The sequence below is a fragment of the Crocodylus siamensis genome, chromosome 4 (assembly GCF_052110815.1).
Source record: "Crocodylus siamensis isolate JL-2025a chromosome 4, ASM5211081v1, whole genome shotgun sequence".
Lineage (NCBI taxonomy): Eukaryota > Metazoa > Chordata > Crocodylia > Crocodylidae > Crocodylus > Crocodylus siamensis.
The window spans coordinates 185879000-185901394 of record NC_143398.1 but is presented as its reverse complement, the minus strand read 5'-3'; the positions used below and the strand labels follow the sequence as shown (position 1 = coordinate 185901394).

The 22395-nt window shown below is 41.0% G+C and overlaps 1 protein-coding gene across 8 annotated transcripts in view; it reads right to left on the bottom strand.

Annotated features, from left to right (window-relative positions):
* ANKRD44 (ankyrin repeat domain 44) overlaps positions 1-22395 on the bottom strand; it is a 230805-nt gene that overhangs the window by 76113 nt on the left and 132297 nt on the right. For all 8 annotated transcript variants that reach the window (XM_090045188.1, XM_090045187.1, XM_090045192.1 and 5 more), the window contains exons 4-10: positions 20512-20582; positions 16076-16276; positions 13939-14026; positions 10779-10921; positions 10117-10329; positions 8867-8945; positions 6457-6571 (exon numbers count right to left, since the gene is read on the bottom strand). In XM_090045188.1, the coding sequence (XP_089901314.1) occupies positions 6457-6571; positions 8867-8945; positions 10117-10329; positions 10779-10921; positions 13939-14026; positions 16076-16276; positions 20512-20582 (910 nt within the window). The remainder of the gene's footprint in view (positions 1-6456; positions 6572-8866; positions 8946-10116; positions 10330-10778; positions 10922-13938; positions 14027-16075; positions 16277-20511; positions 20583-22395) is intronic.

Genomic DNA, 22395 nt, shown 5'->3' with positions numbered 1-22395 from the left:
TATCTACATTACTTATACAATAAAAGTAAAGTTACACTTAGACCATACTAAATCTGTGGAATGCTAAGCAGTGTTAGTGTCAAAATGTGTTGTGAGCAATCACACGTTAGGAGTTAATACCATTTCTTGCCTGCACAGTTCTGATTTACCATTACAAGGCTAGTGAGCAGAGGTGTGGTTAGGAGTTAGGACACCTGGGTTCTACCCCTGCTCTGTGGTGGGGCGCTGGGATCAGTGCATCCCGGGATGCTGGAGGACTGCAGAATTGCTCATTTTATCTCTATAGAGTAGATAAGCCCTCCATAAACTAGGTAGTACAGCCAGAGTTAACCCTCACCTGAAATGGGATAACTTTGACATGCTCGGAGGGCACTTAGTATGAGTTAACAAGTTTTAATGTGCAGACACTCATATTTTAAGTGCCTTTAGTATACTCTAAGTGTAATATGTAACATCACCCTATGTCTCTTGTGCCTTAGGTTCTCTATTGACTGCTCCCTTTTGGGCTTGGACAGATGTTCAGTTTCTCCAGGGAGAGCCCCTGCTCTTTCTGGAAAAACCACGAGCATACAGAAGTTCATAATTTTTCTCAGAAAGTAAGTGTCCACTCAGGGAGAGAAATAACTTGGGAACAACCCAAGTAAAGCAGCTTCCTGGAGAATCTCTCTTAGGAGTAAGAATCTCTATACAGACAGCAGATGCAGAATCAACCTCTGTACTCAGCGCTTTGTTTTTCCTTCACTCTCCCCACTCTCACAGAGGGAGGGAGAACTCATGTTAGTCTCAGCCACACAGGGAGCAAATATACCCCCTGAGGCCTTTGGGATGAAAAAGCCCAGTGCTGAAGCAGTTAGGAGGGCACATTCTGCTCCTGGCTTGTTCCCTGCCTGAATCATACTGCAGCACTGGTGCAGGGAAGAATACAAGTATATGCCTTCCCCAGCCTTAGCTGGGTTCCAATACAGCATGGGGGGAGGGAAAAGCTGGAGGCCTCTTCTGTGCGCAGCACTGACCCTTCTCCCACCTTCCCTAACCCTGATGGATCCCTGCCTACCTTCACTTAAAAAAATCCCCCTCTCTCGGCTGCTGGAGGGACCCCTGGCAGCCCAGTGTCCTCACTGCAGGTTTTTGCTTCTCTGAATTTCTCTCTGGAAAAACAAACCTGAGAGACTTGTCCTAGATGATCTGAATGTGTGTACACAGCTTTTGTCTCCTACCTACTAATGGCCTCATTACTGCTTCCAGACTGCCATTTCACTTGTAACAGCCTCCCAAATCCTGTACATTAAACTTCTCTTTCTGGCCCCCTTTTGCTGCACAGCCCCTAGTTGTCACAAGTTACATATCCATGAATTTTTATTTTCAGATCATTAAGAATCCCAAGACCATTTTTTAATTTGTATCATAGACTCGTCAGAGCACCCTGGCAACAAGTTTCAAAAACAATCCTACCCCCAAATCACTCTTGATCTTAAAAATGTGCTGAGTACTCAACAGTTCTCAGTAAGATCAATGAGTGTTCAATAATTTTAAAAATCAAACAAGAGACTAAGTAAAGAGGTTGAAGCCTAAGTTTAGCCTCCCAAATTTTGAAATCTTGACATTAGCCTTTTGGCATTATTTTGTAAAAAGTCTCACATATGCATATGTTATTCTATAAGTATTATTTCATAGACAATTCTCTGGTGTACATCAGTGTACAGTTCTGAATATCAGCTAGTGCTTGTGAGATGAGAACATTTGCTTTTAGAGATGTACGTTAAAAAAAAATTACATTCCTGGATGATGCTAGATGAATTCATTACTACCATTCTATATATTCCCACACTGTATTGAAGAAATGAAGAAGATTTCAAATATGTTTTCATGAGTGATTCATATACACAATGACATTTGAGGAAAACTGCTAAGCTTTAGTAAAAGTTTCTTCATGGAGAGATGGTGGTTAACAGAAAGGCTTAAAATTACCGAGAGGGCAACTAAGTTAAAAATGTGCAATGTGAACAGAAGTTACATGGGATGCCTGGAAATGTGCCCTTTCTTTCTCTCATTTTATACACAAGCATACAATGTCCAGTATTAGAAAAAAAAGATACACAATGTGCAAGGAAATGGCACAAGGTCCACCAAGCCGCTCAGGGTGTCTAAATAGGCTGCAATTATTTAACCTGGTATCATAAAGAAGGTTTTGTTACAAATAGTCACAGTATTCTTGATGCATCCGATTTCCACATCATTTTTCTCTTCTACTCTGCTTAGTTAACTTAAGTTGCATTTCGCTTTCACTGCAAAGACTTCCATCCAAGTGCATATTTTGGCTGGTGTCCAGCAAGCCATGTAATTTGTACATCTGCTAACCAGTGTCATCCTGTACAGAACTGTTCACAACTGCTCCCTTTATGATTTACTTTCTTTACCCTTGAAATGCAATTGCATCAATGGCTGGTCATGCTGTCTGCAGCTTTTTGCTAGCAGCACCGAAAAAAGATTTCGTTCCTTTGCCAGTTCAAGGAACTAAGCCAAAGTGCTTTATATGCAATGCATATTAAAACCTCATTCCCAGTGCTTCAGTGGGATTTGTTTTTCACAACAACATTGTCCTTTAGATCTTCCCACTACAACTAAGCAAACTTCTCATTTCAAATATTTCTACTCTTGGCAGAAATATTTTATGTGGTTTAATGAATGATCACCCAAGTGTGGTATAGAAATTTTGAGCAGACAGCAACCTCTTGTAATCAGGTTCTCTCACTGATGTTCATTCTTACCTTAAACCTCAGGAGTATATGGATTAAAACTTTCTATATAAGAACGAGCTGGCAAAAATCTTACTCAGACACAGAGGACCAACCCCAATACTGGTATAAATAGTGGAGTTCCACAGGAGTGGTTCTGAGTGACTTGCCTTAAAACTTCTACTTGCTAAGGATTTAGAAATAATACAAATCATAGAAAATTTGGGTTAGAACAGACCTCTCAAGGTCATCTAGTCCAGCCCCCTGCTCAAAGCAGGACCATCCTCAACTAGATCATCCCAGCCAAAGCTTTGGCCGGGTCTTGGAAAATCTCCAAGGATGGAAATTCCATCACCTCTCTGGGTAACCTGTTCCAGTGTTTCACTACCCTCCTAGTGAGAAAGTTCTTCCTAATATCTAACGTAAACTTCCCTTGCTGCAGCTTTAGACCATTCCTCCTGGTTCTGTTATCTGCCACCACTGAAAACAGCCTAGCTCCATCTTCTTTTGAACCCCGCTTCAGATAATTGAAGGCTACTATTAAATCCCCCTGCAATCTTCTTGGGTGCTTGTACACATGACAAAATTAGCCTCTGAAGTGGCGTAATTGCCCTTTTACACCACTTTAATGGTGTCACTGTTTACACCTACGGCAGCATATTTCATTTTAATTTTGTCATGCTATACATGTGTGGTAGCGTATTTCGCTTTAAATTTTACCTTGTTACATAACAAGGTAAAACCTATCCGATGTATTTTAGTTTGCTACGTAACAAATTACAATGGGGCCTTGGAAGCCCAGACGTGCTCGGGAAACTCGGGCTTGGCGGGCTTTGAGCACTCCAGGCGCCATCCCCGCTGCCTTCTCCCATCACCAGCACACCCAACCACCCTCCTGCCACCTTGCCCCAGAGGCAAGCCAGCTCATTCCCATGCAGTCCCAGAAAGCCTCTCCCACAGCTCGGGGGCGAGATGCAAGCAGGCCAAACGGCTCCTGAGCTACGAGGACCCTGGACCTTTTCCCTCCATGGTGGTGGCACCCTGCAGGTGGCACCCACTCACTAGCACCTGACCCAGGGGATACTGCCACCATGGAGGGAAGCACCAGGCCCCGTGCAGCTCAGAGGCTGTGAAACCCGGTGGCAGCTCATGCAAGCAGGCTCCACTGAGAAAAGGAAGAAAAAAAAAAGCAGCCTGATCTTTTTCCCCCCCGTTCCTGGAGCCTGCCTGCCTCTTCTGCGGCTGGGGGGCAAGCTGCTGGCAGGCCCTGAGCTGCGGGGGACAGTGGTTTAGTTCTTCTTAAATTAAAATGGTGGGTTTTTAATTTACCATTTAAATTTATGGACTTCCATCACATCACAGTGACACACACCCCTCCCACCCCCGCTGCCATGGGCAGGCTCCACCAGCAAAATAAATTTTAAAAGTGGTGAGGGGCCCAATCCTTTTTTTCTCCCCCCTCAGAGCCTGCCCGCCTCTCCTGCAGCCAGGCAACGAACTGCTGGTGGGCCCTGAGCTGCAGGGGACCCTGGTCCCTCCCTCTGCAGCGGTGGTACCCCTGGGCAGAACCCACCCCACTAGCAGCCCACCTGGGTGGTCCCATGGGGGCATACTGCTGCCGTGGAGGGAAAGACTGGGGCCCTCCAAAGCCCAGGGACCACTTGGCCTGCCAGGAGGTCACCTCCTGGCCAAGAGAGAAGCAGGTAGGCTCCAGAAGAAAAAAATAAAATAAAAAAGCAGTAAGGGGCCCCGATCCTTTTTTTTGATCCCCGGAGTTTGCTTGCCTCTTCTGTGGCTGGGGGACAAATTGCCAACAGGCTGAGTGGTCCATTAACTGCGGGGATGCGGAGGCCCGGTTCTTCCCTCCGCAGCAGCAAAGCTCCCTGGGACCACCCAGATCAGCTGGTAGAGGCCAGGTGCTGTCCGGGGGGCACCACCACCATAGAGGGAAGCACCGGTGTCGCTCACAGTTCAGGGCCCGCCAGCACCTTATCCCCACCCAGCCGCAGGAGAGGCGGGCAGGCTTGCGGGGGGGAAAAAATGATCAGGCCCCTTGCTGCTTTTTTTTTTTTGTTTTTTTTGTTTTGTTTTGTTTGTTTTTTTTTTAACTGAAGGAGCCTGCCTGTGGCAGCAGAGAGTGCAGAAGGAGGCATCACTGTGACATTAGAGAAGTCCCTAAATTGAAACAGTGGGTTTTTAATCAACACAAGTAAAAACCCACCAATTAAAAACCCAGCATTTCAATTTAGGGAGAACTAAACCCTTGTCACATGTACAAGTACCCCTCTTCCCTGGACTAAATAAACCCGGTTCCCTCAGTCTGTCCTCATAAATAATGTGCCCCAACCCCCGAATTATTTTGTTGCCCTCTGCTGGACTCTCTCCAATTTGTCTACATCCTTTCTGTAGTGAGGGGCCCAAAACTACCAGTACACCAGGTGTGGCCTCACCAGTGCTGAATAGAGGGGAATAATAATTTCCCTTGATTTGCTGACAAAACTCCTACCAATGCAGCCTAGTATGCTGTTAGCTTTCTTGGCAACAAGGGCACACTGTTGCCACATATTCAGCCTATTGTCCATTGTAACCCCCAGGTCCTTTTCTGCAGAGCTGCTGCCTAGCCAGTGAGCCCCCAGCCTGTACTGGTGCATAGGACTGTTCCACCCTAAGTGCAGGGCTTTGTACTTGTCCTTGTTGAACCTCATGAGATTCCTTTTGGCCCAATCCTCCAATTTGTCTAGGCCCTGCTTATCAATTTTGTCTGATGAGATGCAAGTTTAATGTTACCATAACAATCAGAAACAGGGACAAATATACCATTTGCATCAAAATCCCCAAACGCAATCTAGAAAGCTGCAAACATCTTTAAAAAGAAGCAGGTTAATTTGTATCCTAAGGCAAATTGCTCCCATACTACTTTCTCTTTTCTATTTAAGAATTTGTTTCAATCTTCCCCAAATCAGTTTTTAATTTCCCCCCAGTTATTTTGGAAAATTTAGGACTTGTTTGCCTTGCTATACTAGGACCAGGCCCTGTGAAATACTGGATACTCACTCCCCCTGAAATCTAAACACTTTCCAGAACTGGGCCCACAATGTATATTTATAAATAGTAGGGTAAGGGTGTTGTTGTTGCCATGATGGTCCAACAAAACCCCAACCCTACTACAACATGGAGGATATCTAAATTTGCCTATTTAGAAATAGTCATATACAATCTTTACATGTGCATATGAGAGGTATAGAAACATACAGCAAAATCAGATTAGTAAAAATCAGCCCTTGGAGCACAAGGAGCTTTCCATTAGAAATACCTCAAAATACAGACAGCCTCATCATCTCAGTCAATAAAAGATTTGAAACCAGAGGACATGATGACAGGTACCACAGCTGCACTAGGTTCAGAATGATTTATTAAGGCCTAATGTAGATCCATACATTTCTACTTTCTTAGCACCAAAGGGTAGTAGACATAAGAAGGAAACAATGCAGTAATACAAGCCACTGAACATGAAGCTATTTTAAATACACAGGGAATTACATGGCCTTCATTAGTAGAGTCACATTTTAAATCAATTCCATGTCACCTTGCTATATAAACTCTTTGTTACTGAATGGACCTGTAGTACAACTATGTACAGGCATGACCAGAGAAATAACGGCTTTCCTAGCCTAACTCACAGCATTTGACAACTTGGAACAATATTTCCTCAGCAACCTACTTGGCAGTGTCAGCTCCACTGGTTATGAGGGTGTTAATCAAAAGCTCATGTCCATATCTTGCAGCCACATGCAGAGGGGTGTTACCATCCTTATCAACACAGTCAATTTCACCTCCTGGAGAAGACATTTTCATATAGTTTAACACAAGGATTAAACACAAGTCAGTGACCAGACATGCTATGTAATGTATTTCTAGTTACCATATATTACCCATAATGGTAGCTGAAACACTGAACTTCAGGGATACAGTACACAGGAAGCCATTAGCTGTGACACTCATGCATAATGTCCATGATTCTGGATACTACAATGTTCTCCCCCATTTTTTATTTCCACCTCTACATACATTTTATACAGGCTTTTATCCACTTGCATATACTGAGAGACATATATATGAGGTGACTGAATTGCTGCTGATAAAAAGGTATAAATGAATGTCCTAAATTAAAACAATAATAAACATGTATTGTTGAAATTGTGGCATAAGTCTTTAAATCACTGGTGCTCAACCTTGTCTACAGAGCAATGATGGTAAAAGGACCTCTGCCAGTGGATCACAAGGCTACTTCTAGCACTCCCAAAACAGCTTCTATTACCCCCAGAGTTCAGAACCACTAAAGCAGCTGCACAGTTGCTTCATATCTTTATTTGTCACATGCTTCTTTGGTTTTAAATTCACCTGTGATCAAAGCTTCATACAACTCCAGAAAAAGAGAGGCAGCAAACATAAACAAAGACCAAAAAAAAGCAGAATAACCTCTAATAGAGCAGAAGAGCTACAAAGTGCAAAGGAAGGCTTAACAAAGCACTGTCAACTGTTTCACAGAAAGAGATTAAATAAACTGGACAAGCATTTGGAGACCGGCAGGGGGTTGGACTCGATGATCTACTGAGGTCCCTTCCAACCCTAACATCTATGAATCTATTAAACAGTATAGTTAATAAAAGAAAGAATGGGACAGAAACCATGTTAAATTTGCTTTAATATGAAGTATTGGGCTAAGTTAACTTTCTGTCTGCCCTGTAATCCTTGTTTGTACTTCATACAATCAAGCACTACACTTGCCACATATACGGAATATATTGTAGTAGGTCAAAGAGGAGATGGTCTTCAAGGAAGACCTCCAGTCTAGAAGATGATTCGCAGTATTAAGAAATCGACGCACCAATACATGAACACATCTTCTAGATCAGGGGTGGCTCCCAAGCTGCAGGTTGGCCACGTGCAGCTCTTCAGAAGTTAACATGTACAAGCACCCAGTGACCAGCTTTCATAGCCATTACGACACGTCACGTGACGCAACTGCTCACAGTGAGCACATTACTCAGTTTGGACTTGGAAGTTTGACTCCGGAGCCGTGGGTTGGCCACCTGTGTTTTAGATGTTGCCTGACTCTCCTCATATGTTTCCTGTACAGCAGCTCTTTCAAGGGACACATTCCATTAATTCAGTTCCCAAATTTGGAACAAATTTTAATCATAACAAAAAACATTAACATGATTAAAAACAATGATACAAGTTAGGAGGAAAACGTACAACAAATATTCTCACGATTTGATGGAAAACCTAGTGAAAAGTTTTGTATTAGGTAATGAAGATAAAGACAAGTATCTATTGACAGAAAATGAAACTAACTAGTTTAATGTCATGATTCAATAACACAAAGTAAACCAAGACCATGACATATGGGGGACAAACAAGATTTTTAACACTTATCCACTTGAAATAATCTCAGGTGTTCTTAGAAACATGAGCAAAGTTTGGTTTTTGGTTTTTAAAGATGTTGCTGAGAGCCAAGAAACCTGAATTCTAGCCTTGAGTCTACCAGTGGCAAGCTATTTCTCCTCTATCTCCTGCCATAAAACAAGGATAACACCTGGACAGAGTGTCTAGTTCTTAGGAAGAGAGAGAGAGAGAGAGAGAGAGAGAGAGAGAGAGAGAGAGAGAGAGAGAGAGAGAGAGAGATGTAATGGATTTATGGTCTTTGTGAGGTAAGGGAAGCCACAAAGTAGGAATGAAGAAGATGAAAAATCCTTTGAGCTCTAGAGCTACAAGGATTGCTAGTTTTATTCAGGACTTGTTTTTCATAAACACTTGTGGCTTCTTTGGACAGGTACAGAACCTGAATGCTGTTTTATACTCATTCCCAGGTCAGGAAACAACATATAAAAATCACTGACCCTTGCCAATTTGAGGAGACAAGTAATTGTAAATTTTGTCCAAGATTATAAAATGAGAACTTTCAGCCTAATTAAAAGGCAAACTTATGTGAGGCAGTTAAATACGTTGACTATCCGTTCCTAGCTCAGTAAAGCAAAATGCAGGCTTCAGCATGCAAGTGGCTCAGAAAAAAAATCTCATAGCAGATCATTGCTGATACCATAAATTATCAGAAAGTTTATACGTACCATTCTGAATAAGGGTTTGGGATCGTGTGAACCTCCCATGGACAGCGGTCATGTGCAATGGACTTTTGCCATCTTTACTCTAACAAAAACAAGACGACACTTAACTATGGTACAAAGTAATACAATCATTTTAGGGTTTCTTAAATAATATAAATAGCCTGAAATCCTGTAGTTCTTATTCAAAGCTCTCATTCACTTCAAATGACTGAAGGCCTGAACCCAAAGCCATATGATCCATAAAGAAAATGTTGCTATAAATATAAGAGCTTTCTGCAATCATGTGAATAGTAGTTAGGCCTGCTTATGGTACCTGCTTTTGGTACTGGACCAAAACAGTAATGAATACTTGACATATTCCTGATTCTTGTTTACTTTCTAAATATTATAAGTAGTTCTTATGGTATTTCCTTATTTTCCATATTGCTTGCAGAAGAGCAAAGGAACACAGAGCTAAGTATCTGCAGTCACTGGAAAGTATTAATAAATATAAACTATTTAATCAAATTATTTAGGCATGCATTCAAATGCAGATGACTACTATGGAAAGAGATTTGATACATGAAGTGCCATCCAAATTAACTTCCAAAGAAGGCCATTAGAATGTAGGTACAAAGCAGCTAAGTGAAGGTGCAATGGCACAAAGTCTATTATTTGATTCTGGAGGCATACATGGGGGGCCTGAGAAGGAGAAAAGGAAGGACATTGAACCAGATGACTCAAAAAATCTCTTGTTTCTTTGAATCAGGCTTTGGATTCCCTTTCAAACAATTCCCAGCTTTGTATTAATTGTCACTGTTTTAATTAACAAAACAGGGCACTTGTCATTTATTCATTTCAAAGAATTTTACAGAGGTTGACAAACACTAACAGTTCCTTTATGGATGAGATGATAATGGAAATACCAAAAGCACAGTTTTTGATAAATATAACTGATAAGATGCAAAATTGACTGCACTTTTCAGACTGTGGTTTGTAATGGCACACATTCTCAGACACTGATCTAGAGTTTTAGGATGCCATTATATCAACAAAGGTATTGCAAAGTACACTGCAGATCTCTAGCCCCATATAGGAAGATCAACATCACTGTTATTCCAGTTCATTTCCTGAAGAAGTATTTATAGTACCATATCCTATAGTATCACTTTCAGGCAACCTTTTATAGAATGCAGAGATTTAAAACAAAAAGGGAATCCTTTTAGGTAGGTATACTTAAATAGCTAAAATTAATTAACTGAAACAAGTTTTACCTGAATATTAACGTCTGCCCCATTATTCACCAACAATTCAAGACACAGAGCTCCATGAGTGGAAGCAGCAGCAAAATGCAAGGGGGTAAAGCCACTGTTGTTAGGCTGGTTTACATTAGCACCATAGTCAATCAGCTCATTAACTACAGAATCCTGACCATTATAACAGGCAATGTGAAGTGCAGTATTTCCATATATGTTTATTTCATCGATCTGCCGTGAAACAAGAACATACAGTTAAAATTACAGATATCGGTTTATTTTGCTTTACATAATACACTGCATATGGCAAATGGAAATAGCTGGAGGCTTGAACTGTCATTGTGAATGTTGTTTGCTAGCAAATGTCACTGACAAAATATACTGCAAATCTATGTCTCTTGGCACTTGGGTCTGAAAGGCAGCACAAACTGTAGAATGCACTGCATATTCCAGAGAACTGGAACTGATTTCTTTTGAAATTCAGCAAATATTTGTAGCAGCAATAGCCAGAGAAAAATCTGGCATTTCTAACCTACAGAAGAAGCATGAAAGCCATGGAAAGACGGAATTTTCTATGAATACAGTATATACTGGACTAAATAAAAGTATGATAAATAGTGACCAGACTTCAATATATTATTATGGATTAAAAAAAAATAGACCCACTTATTCCTACATACCTCGACACCTAGATTAAGGAGGTGTTTCACTACATTAATCTGCCCATTGGATGCCGCAGCATGCAGTGGAGTGTAACCCTTCTTGTCTTTACAAGTCACCTCTGCACCATGGTTAATCAGTAAGGCAACAACTTCCAGGTGACCTTTAAAAGATGAAAGAATAGAAATCAATTTCCCCAAATTACTGATTTATTATTAACACACAGTTCTGTTTGCTGCTGCTTTATGAATGCTTTCAGATAAGACTTCATTTTGCATGAAAGTTCTTAATTCCAGCCTTGCTTCTTATTAGAGGATCTAGAAGACATACACATTTGTTCGGGAAAACATAGCAAATCTCTTGTTAATGAACTCGTACCCTTATTTTTCTTTATACTTCACGATTTTTTTTTATTAACCAAAGGCAGCCCCCCCATAACAGACAGAAATGTGGAAAAGCAGCATTAAAAAATATATTGAAACTAAGTTCAGTGTTATCTATTATTCTATCTGCTAATACTGTATTTTTGCTGCTGCTTCATAAAATGTCTTTTAAAAAAAACCAACTATAAAAATGTTCCCAAACTCAGCAGTCTTTGAGACAGAGAGAAGTACCTAGGCTTCAAGTTAGTCAGGAGGTTAATCTAAATTCCATTTAGCTAATAGCAGACTTTCCATCTATTCCAATGAAATTTGAATCAGAGAGCAGGTAAGCAGAAAAACTGAGTGCATAGGGATAGCTCAAAATGTTGTAATTAACTTCAAAATATGCAGAGACCCATGACTACCCCAACGTTTAGGTGTGCCTAAATTTGACCTTGTTTTCTAGGTCACTGAATCTTCAAGCTGAAAAACTCTTGACATTCATACAGAATCATAATGTCCAAATAGACAGAGAATTAAAACCTTACCAAAATATTAACAAAGAAAACATGAATTTGCAGCTGTTGAAACCACAAGCTATAAGGATTTATGTAGCATGATTCAGAAGTCTTTTATCTTCTTAGAGCAATGGCAAATCACAATCTAGATCAAAAGTCAAATGTACTTTGGTAGCATCAACCTCTTCAATCCATTTGTAGACAGCCAGAGGCCACAGTACATTTTCCCCACAATCATAAACCTGTAGCAACAGCCTTTGCCAGAAGGGACCAAATTAGCATTAAAGAGAATGTTGCAGGTCAGGAGTGAAAGAGCAATTAAAACAAGGATTGTTTAAATAATAAAAATTCAATAAACATTAGTGATAACCTAAATGTATGGATAAAGTGATCTTGCCTGCTCTAGCATATGGAAAAATAACTTGCTTCTGAGCATGGGAGTGAATATATGAGGCTTTATAGTTACCACATAACCTAATTTGTTCTAGATAAAGAGAAAAAAAAAAAGAAAAGGGGAATAATTCAGAAAAAAAATGTGCTAATTGTTTTTGAGCCAATCATTTGAGAGACCCAGGGCTGGGAGGGACCTCCTTTTCCTGATGTCACAGACTAACTTGCCGTATAGTCCCAAGTACAAGCTTATCAAGCTCACTTTAAAAAGTAGTTAAGTTTTTTACCCCAGTACTGCCACTGGAAGACTTCCAAACCTCGCTGTTCAGAAACTAAGGCTAGGAATCATCTTTTAATTTCCAGCCAAACTGTATTCATGGACTGTTTACACAGATTTGTGCCAGTAATGTCCTTAAATTTAAACAGCTCTTCTCCTTCCCACTTGTTCACTCCCTCCCCCGTGCATTTATAAAGAGCAGCAATACCTCCTCTCTTCACTTTGCTAAGCTAATGAAGCCCACACTTTTAAGATACAACAATTATAGCAGTATCAAAAGAAAGCCATGGATGGATCCAGGATTTTGTAAACAGAAGTGCAGGAGCAGTACCTAGCTTTGCAAAGGTGGCTGCCCCCCCACCTCGCCCATACCACAGGAACAGCAGCTGGGCATCGTTTTAAAGCTCCAGAACCAGGTAAGAATTCCCCCCACATTCCCTCCCCTTCCCCTCATGCTTAGTGAAACCTCCCCACCATTTCCCTTTCATGCTTAGGGCAGCCACTGACCTGGGTTCCCCAGTGGTGGGAAGAGAACTCCAGAGCTGCTCATGTCCTGCTCCAGCTGGGCTGTAGGGGAGCCAGGTTCAGCCAGGACAACAGCAGCAGCAGGTGGGCTCCTCCTTGCTCCTGCTCCCAGGCTGGTAGGTAACACCAGGATGGAACTGAGCAGGGAGAGGGAAGTTTCTTGCTGCCTTTGACTGAGCTCAGCTCACTGTGCAGCCCAGCTGGAGTGGGGCAGGAGCAGCTCTATACTCCCCTCTTCCCAGGGAAGCAGCAGAGGCAGCAGCAGCAGGAGGCAGGGGAGGGACCATGCTGCAGAGCATTGGGAAAGGGAAGAGGAGCAATTCTTACTTGATTTAGGAACTTAAAAGTTCTCAGCTGCAACTCTCATGGTATGGTCTGAAAGGGGGTGTGACCACATCACTGCACTCCCCCTGGATCTGTCCCTGAAGGACACTGATATAAGTTATTACAACACAACTATCAAATCTGCATGGTTCTGTAGCAAACTGCTCCAACTTTAATCCTGCTTCAAAGTCAGGGTGATTCAGCTAACTTCTGTTGTTCCAGGATCATACACATGGAACAGCTATAGCATAACAGCTGATGTGCACTTCTGGCTCTTAGACATCCTGTGATCAACTAATACCCAGGTCCTTCTCCTCAGTCTTTCTTTTGATTAATGAACTCCAGCTTTAGGCATTAAGTGAGAATTTCTTCTAAATGCATTATCTTGCATTTTGTACAACTAAATTTCATCCTTGTTGTATTACTCTAGATGAAACAAATACTACTTTGAAAAATACATATTATATTTGATTTAGATTCTGCTTACTCAAATATTTTTCAGGCTATAATTTGAATCAGGAAAGAAAATAAGATAAAAATGCAACATAATATAAACATACATGTGTTGTGAAAGCTGGGACATTAGGCCAGAATCTTAGAATTTGTCAATCAGCCTAGTTCCACTGACATAAGAGAAGCTAGGCCAATTCGAAAATCAGCTGAATACTTTGCCATGAACAAAGCAATTACAATCTTCACTTTCTATCACATAAACTGTGTTTTAATACAATATAAAACACACTCTTGGTATTCCAGTAATCGATAAAAACAACTTAGTTCTTACCCATATAAGCTGCCCAGTGAAGAGCTCGCCTGTCCTTTTTGTCAAAAGCATTGATGTTTGCCCCTTTGGCTAAGAGTAAGTCCACCATCTAAAACAGCAGTAAAAAGCAAAACATTGGATCAGGAATATATTCCATCTACAACAGGTCATTTTATTGCCAAGACTGTCATCCCAGACGCAACACTTTACAGAAACTGCAGTTGTGAGTTGCTAACAAATTACAATATCTGCTTTTGAGGGATGTATACATAAATTATGCAGGAAAACTTGATACTTAAAGATGCTTACAAACTCTTTACAGGAAAAACGCTATCCAGTTAATTTAATCATAAAAACAGTGGTTTTTTTGTGTTGAAACCAGCACAATTTTGCAGCCTGGCCCAACCTTGCTTTGGAAAAAGTTGGTTATAGCCACAATTAAAGTCAATTTTCTGTTGAATGTTACAGTTCTAATGCATTCAGTAATTTACTATTTAAAAATGGAATGGATTAGTGATTGTGAAAAGTGGTGGGAGAAACCTGATATTCACCAAACAGAAGCAGAAGCACTGCAAGCTTTTAAACTCTGCCACCAGAGAGGCATAACAGGAGAGCTCTGAACCCTGGCCAGTGGCAGTGGTAGCGCAGCCAGCAAGCAGGCATGGCAGCCCTATTTTGGTACCTCCTACTCATTGAATTGGTTCCTAAGTCTCCTTTCCCCCCAGTTAGGTTACTGTCTGCTGCTTTAGTGCATCTCACTCCTAAACTAAATCTGAATTCAAAGCTCCATCCTGAAAAGGCTCTGAGTGCTCTGGCCCTGATCCAAGAATGTGCTTGAGCACGTGCTTAACTTCAAACACAGGTTATCCCTGTCTTCAACTGGACTATCTGTATGCTTAATATTAAGAACATACCTTAAAATCTTGATGTGGACTGAGGCCCAAACCCTCTGTACCCTGAAGAGTCAACATTTAAATCCTAAGTTTTCTGCTGAAACTATAAAAAGCATCCACCCTTTACCAACTGACTGAGACCAAATTGTTTCATATATGTCGCCAAACAGCTGGAAGAAGGTAATATATTTCAGTTGAGCTGAATAAGGATGAAAATCTCTACAGCCCATTATCAATCTCCACCACCATCTAAGTACTAAATGTCATTACAGGAATAATAATTATTAAAAAATTAAAAACATAGTTTGAACATGGAACACATTCAGTTATTTTCTTTTTTCAGCAAACAAAATTTTAAGATCTCAAATACCTGATTGCATCATTTAAATTACAACACACAGTCAACTTGGTCTGATTTTATTTTGTTGGCTACATCATAGTTTCAAACATAATTTGTATTATGCATATAGACCTAGATCTTGATGTCAAATACTGCTTTGTATAAGGCACAGGGGTCTCTTTGTCTGGATCCAATTACAAGATCAAAGCATTAATACAGCAGCTTTAAGCCTATAATGATACAACTCTTGTTTAGAAATAGCAATTACTGCAGTAAAGTTCACTCCTGAACTCTGCAAGGTAAACTGAAGCAGCACACCTTATTTTTAAACCAGAAATCAATTTTCTAGAAAACCAATTAGAAAAAGGAATTTGATAGATTGTACCTATTTCTCACACATGTATCTGTCTTAATATCAACTTAAAACCTCTTTAGACAATTTTACCTAGCCCATTCTTCCTCTAGTTTTCTGTATTACATACTATGTTAACTAAAGGATAAGATATTGAGCCACGTTTTCCTTGCTTTTACAAATGGTGCAAGCCCATTAACTTTAGTGAGGTAGTGGATGCGTATTTAAGAGCAGAATGTGATCTAACATGGCTCATAAGTGAAGGATAGACATCTAACTATGTTATATACATAACTATGTAGAACTTAGAGTCCCTTAAGATTCCATAAATCAATAAATAATATTAACAATGGTACTGGGGCATTGCAGAAGGTGAGAGGCATGAGCTTGTGTTCTACTCCATATTTATGCTGAGCACCAGCCCCGATGGATGCAGCTATAAACAGATACCTGGTCATTCAGGCTGGGGAGTCAAAAGTGGCTGGACATGACAGTAGCCACATCACTCCTTTCTATGCTGCTGACTCACATGTTATAAGCATGGCTCAAGAGGTCCTTCACTAAATCACTTACCTCAATATGGCCATTCAGAGCTGCATGGTGTAATGCTGTCCGTCCCCCTCTGTCAGACACATTTACACTGCTAAGCATTGGAATGATTACTTCTGCACACTTCACAGCTTTGTTTGCAGCTGCTACATGCAATGGCGTCTGCCAGTTCTTGTCCCGAGCATTGACATCAGCTGAATGCTTAATCAATACTTGTACTGCTTCCTGCAATGGAAAAACAGTTATACCTACAAATGAGCAGTTAAACAGAGAGCATGGGTTCTTGACTGTGTTTCCGGTAGCTATACAACTCAGATGGAAAAGGAGAAGCGGGATTAGTTACTAAAAAACATCCCACAGAAGTGCCATAAAATCATTTATTAAAATGCCTTAGGATTACACATTTTGAGATTGGAGTGTAATGGTTTTCAACCTGTTCAGCCTCGGCAACAGGAGGCTGAGAGGGGACCTGGTGGCTGCCTACAAACTCATCAAGGGAGATCATCAGCAAATAGGAAGAGCCCTATTCTACCCAGCACCACCTGGGGTGACGAGGAATAACGGTAATAAGTTGATGGAGAATAGGTTTAGCTTAGAGATCAGGAGGCAATATTTTACAGTTAGGGTGGCCAGAATCTGGAACCAACTTCCTAGGGAAGTGGTCCTCACCCCTACCTTGGGCAAATTCAAAAAGAGGTTAGATGATCACCTGTCTGAGGTCTTGTGAACCCAGCATTCATTCCTGCCTGTGGCAGGGAGTCAGGCTAGATGATCTGTTCAGGTCCCTCCTGACCCGAGCTACTATGAAACCTGTGGACTGAAGACCCCTGGGAGTCTGCAGCCTATGTCTAAGGGGTCCCCAAAAAATGACTGTGACCAATCAAAAGTACGTGAATACCCACACTTACAAATTAGAGAGGTTGATACACCTCCATTTGAATTTTCCAAAGAAGTCTGCACCTCCATTCAAAATTGTTAGGGGCCCACTAATGAAAAAAAAAAGTTGAAAACCACTGCTTTAGGGCAACGTCCTATGTGTCTTGCACACCAAAAATTTCCTGTTTTAGTTTTAGGGTGTGGAAACTTTCAGGATCAAATCTATGCCATAAAATCCACTAACCATGACAATAAAATGCATGTCTAGGGTCTGTCTGAGGAAACTGATATAATTTTGGACTAACTGCAGATACGTATAAAACATCAATTCTTCCTATAACATAAAGCACTACTTATTGCTACAAGTTGAAATAAAACTGCTGTAAGTTACTTTCATAACAAGAAAAAGAAAAGTTTTAAAATAGTGACTAAGTTACAAAAATTGAGAATAAAAGTTGGTACAGTATTTTGAATTTACAAGTGTGGGAGTTCCAGCTAACAGCTGACATATGCCCTTTGTCCTGGTCAACTTATTTCTGTCCTCAGGGACTAGAGTTGAGATCAACTGTTTTGACTACAACATCAAATTTTTCAGGTTTTAAGTTTTAGGAAAAATCTATTTTAAAAGCTAATTTTTGTTAGTAGTGTGCTTGAGTTATCCACTGCATATTTGTCGATTGACACATTTCATGTTTCTCTACCAGGCATGGGTGTCTGGTGCCTCTTGAGTCAAGGGAGGCACATGCCCCGCCCCCCCTCAACACCAGGCAGCAACCAGCAGGGTCCCCTGGCAGCCAATCCCGCTGGCCAGGGGTGGTGTCCACCAGTGGCTGATCCCACTGGCTGGGGTGGGGGGCCCCCCCAGCAGCTGATCTCACTCACTGTAAAAGCGGCACAGCAGCTTTTGCTGGCAGCCCTGCTCCCCAAATAGTGTTCGCGGCACTGACGTTCCTCCCTGCCCCCCTGCCCGCTGGCTACACTAGGAGCATGGCCTGACAGGGGGTTCACCAGCACTCTCAAGGGGTTCACATGTACCCCTGTGCACCCTCTATGTATTGCCCCTGCTACCAGGGAAACACATTTCTTAAGTGAGGAAGGTGGGCTATTATCCACACTTTTTGAAGTCAAATCCCTACCTATGTATATACTGTGTGTATGGGTATGTGTATGCATGTATATAAGCTCAACAATATAACGTGTTCATAAAAATGTATAGATCAATATGTAAGAGACAAATATAATATATAAATGTGTGACTAATGGTGTAGCTATCTACCTATATATACACATGCATAAGCTGCACACACCTACATAGGCTACACGCACACACGTATATGTAGCCTACATAGATACATACGATATAATTGTTAAACCTTAATTTAACCAAAAACTAGGCCGAATCTGCACTGAATCAAACCAGGGACCGAAGCTTCACACAGCCCTAATACTCACATGCTATATATTAAAAAGTTTGCTGAAAAGACTATCCAAAAGTTTTATTAATGAGCAAAAAGGGCCACAGAGGATATATGCAGCTTATATCAGAAATGCATATATATTGTACAAAATTTTTCCCTTTGTCTTTTGAATTCAGCCATTTCATCTTCTATGGCAATCTCATAAATTGATGCATAGCAAATTCATTCAATTAGTGAGATTGCTAGTCTTAAAATGCCAATAATCATATATCACTGTTAGCCTCTCGGCATTTTTTTTTTTTTATTACAGACCAATTATTTTAAAAGCTATTTAAAGAGAATTCACCAGGGATGTATGCCCTCCACCATTTGGAGCCACAAAGCCTATGGGAAAACTTGGTGTTGAAGTGTTCAAAAAGAAAAAACAGGAACTGAAACATCTTGGTAGGTACTTTTTTTAAATTTATTATTTCAAATGCGTGGTAATGGCCTAAATTTTTTTCTTCCTGATTCTGTGTGGAGGAATTTTAATCTTAACGCATAATTATCTAATAGATAACAGGACCTAAACCAGACCTTAAATTAGAACTTCTATGTGTACATCAGTACAAATCAGAAGTGCTGGGATTCAATATTTATATTTCTTTCGGCATTTCCAGTATTGTCCCAATGAGCTCAATGAAATCTTTAAATGGCTTCTCACACACACTACACAAGTCTAAAACTTGATGCACATGTTAAGTAATGTGTATTAGCACACTTAGGAATTTATTTAAAAAATAAAGTGCAGCCCCCAGTTGCTCAGAAGTTGGACAGCCCTGTCTTATATAAATGTGTTTTACATGAAAGCTACATGTAAAATATATACACGTAAATAGCATTAGCCAGTTTACATTGGCCAAAGCTCCTCTTCTATTGCTACCTCACAAATTATACCTCTGACACCATTCACTCTGGAATACCAAAGTCACCAGTACAATAGAAAGTTACATACTGTGACCTCTGCACAGGGTTTGCACTTCGTTTTAGCAGTAAATGGGTTACAGATCAGGAACAAATCCAAAGACGAGCACGCAATTTAGTTACTGCTGTCACAGTAGATACAAATCACCTACTCTGACATCTAAAAAGAAGCCAGACTGGTTATAATTCCTGGGTTAAAGAGACTATGGGTATATTCAAAGGCTTATGTCTGACCTTTATTTTTAATGTGGCTTTTTATACATTATTTCTTTACAGCATTTGTATTCTATTAAACATTTCTTTCAGTGAGCTTCACTGGAAGCCAGCAGCTGGGAAGCTCAGTTAGTAGCCAAACAATGCTTGAGTTCAGAAATGAGCTAAGGATTCCTGCCTCCAGGCTTGGCAAGCACTGAGATTTGTTATGGAGGTGATTCCGTCAATCTCTGGAGGACAGCCAGCTCGCTTCTCTTTTAAATGCCCCTCTCAGCAACCAGTCGGCATTTGGGTGCATTGCTAAAACTCAGTTTTAGGAGGATAAAAATATACACGAAAGCCCAAAATGGAAAACCCAAAATGATGGTATAGTTAAGAATTCAGGCATGCCTGAACTGTTCTCCCTGATAATTACTATTCCTTCTTTCTCAGACAGCAATGGAAAAGCTACAGTAAAACTCCAAAAGATTTCTTGTTGCCAAACGGAAGAAATATAGACTTGACTATTTTAAGTGATTCAGAGGAATTAGAAGGAAACCTAATGGATGTTTTTACATGCAATTACCCAAATAAAACTGCAGAGTAAATCCATTTGATCACTACATGTACATTCACAGCATGTACTCACACATGCATTCCCCCCACATGCTTATTCTACAATGCCTGACTACCTGAAGGCCAGAACCAATGTACAGGATATGCCATTTCTGTCAAGATAATTCCATTTTAATACCACACACTACAGTTAGCTTAAACCTGGCATCATGGTAGGGGAAAGATCTGCTACCTAATTAAAAACCACAAAATATTCAGCAGACCAGGTTTATAAATGTACATACAGTAGCTGATTATTCTTGCTCCACTAAAGAATAAAAAGCCTTGCATTCAGAAAGTCCTTTCCCTCTTTTTGTCACCATTTTGTACTTTATTACTTTGAGGATATTTTTTTCAGTTTCTATGCAAACACTGAGGTAACCAGATCTCACTCACTTCACTCCTTGCAGCAACTGCCCGATGAAGAGGGGTCAGCCACATATTGTCCTTGGCATTGACACGAGCCCCTGAAAATAAATAGCACAGATTATTGTTAACATTACATCAAAACAAGTAAACAACCTCACATGGTTGGTTTCTTGGTATACTGAGCTGTTCTGTATAGATGTTTATTGTTTACAGGATTTACTACCTATAGGATTGAGAGACATAGTAGAAAGTCCTACTGTACTTAGTCTCCCCTTTATGTATGCAGAAGGATTCATCAGGAAAAGAAAAATGGGTTGGCTATTAAAGATTAGCAGATCTTTCTGGAACCAGGAAATTTGAGGGTCACTGGAAGGTTGGGCAGCTAAAGAAGGGAATCAAAGAGACCTAATTCTGCAAGATGCTGATTTGCAACTTCCATTGATGTTGGGAGAAGACAGTGCTCAGCAACTTGCTAGGAGGAGGGGAAAGAGAAAGATAACCAGCTTGTAGTGTTTTATGGGTGGGTGGGGGGGCATATTTAACCTTTTTAATAGGCACTGTGGGAGGATTGGGCGGAGGGATACTGACAGCTAGTTTGTCAATGACCTGGTCCAACTGTGTAATAGTACCCTGACCTCAACAATGGACACGGTGACACTCAGGTGTCCACTCTCACCACTTCGGTAGCACAGATCCCCTTGGTATACAGGTAAGATGAAGTGACTGAAGAGGGAGGGTAGGCATTTAGAAGGCAGATGGCTCTCAATCCCATGCTGAAACGAGTCAATTACAGTATAGATCCTTTCTGAAGAATTATGCTGTGGCAGGAACAGTGGTTCTTCTCCACTGCCATCGCATCTGCAGTGCGTTATTTGGTGGAATTGTTTCACATAGCTGCTTGGGACTGGGGAGAGCAGGAGAAGGTGATTGGAGGCTGGGACATCATGTGCTCTGTGCACAGGCCCTGGCAGCTACCATGGCAGGTAAGTGTGTGTGCATGTATGCACATGTGACTGCCGGTGCTGGGGCTGCAGCGGGGCAGGGAGGTGGGGGAAGGGAGTGGGGGGATTCTCCAGGGGCAGCAGGGCTGGGGGGACAGGGGGCTGTGGGTTGGGAGTGAGGGGCAAAGGCATGGTCTGGGGGGCAGGGTACTGTGGGTAGGAAGTGAGGGGCAGGGGCAGGCCATGGGCATCACTGCCTCTCCCCCACACACATACACTCTCATATACCCCTTCCCCCTCTCCCCCACCATAGGTGAGGGGGGAATATTCTTTAAATTATTTTGGAACTGGAAATATGGTAACCCTAACACAACAAGCTTATGACAAAGTTCCTGTTTCAAACGAGAACATTTCTGTAGTGCTGGTGCCATTTTTGCCACACTACAAATGGCTCACACATCTGTACATTCAGTTTTTGTAGTGCTACAAGGACATTTGCAACATTCAAACGTAAAGTACATCCACGGCCTCAGAAGATAATTAGAAAAGCCAGAAAACTCTGTTTCAGTAGCTGTGAAGTAATAAGCCATGTTGGTTTGAAGTCAGGCAAAAGACAGGGCAGGGTAGGCAGGGTGGACAGGGCAGGATTATAAACAGTTACTGAATAGTCTGTTCATAGCATCTGATGAAGTAAATTGTTGCCTGTGAAAGTGTATGCCTTTCTGAATACTTTAGAGACACTTAGTCTCTAAGGCTGTTTATAGATGTTACATTTTTCTAGGTTTAATCTGGACTACAGCTATCACTATATATACATAAATGTCTGTAGTCCTAATTAAAATTGGCTCCAGTCTGAATTAACTAATCCTCACTGAATGCGAATTAAAATTAATACAGATTAGGGCACTGAACTAGGTAATTTAAACTGTATTAATTAACATGTATATACAATTCCTTAGAAACTTGGCAG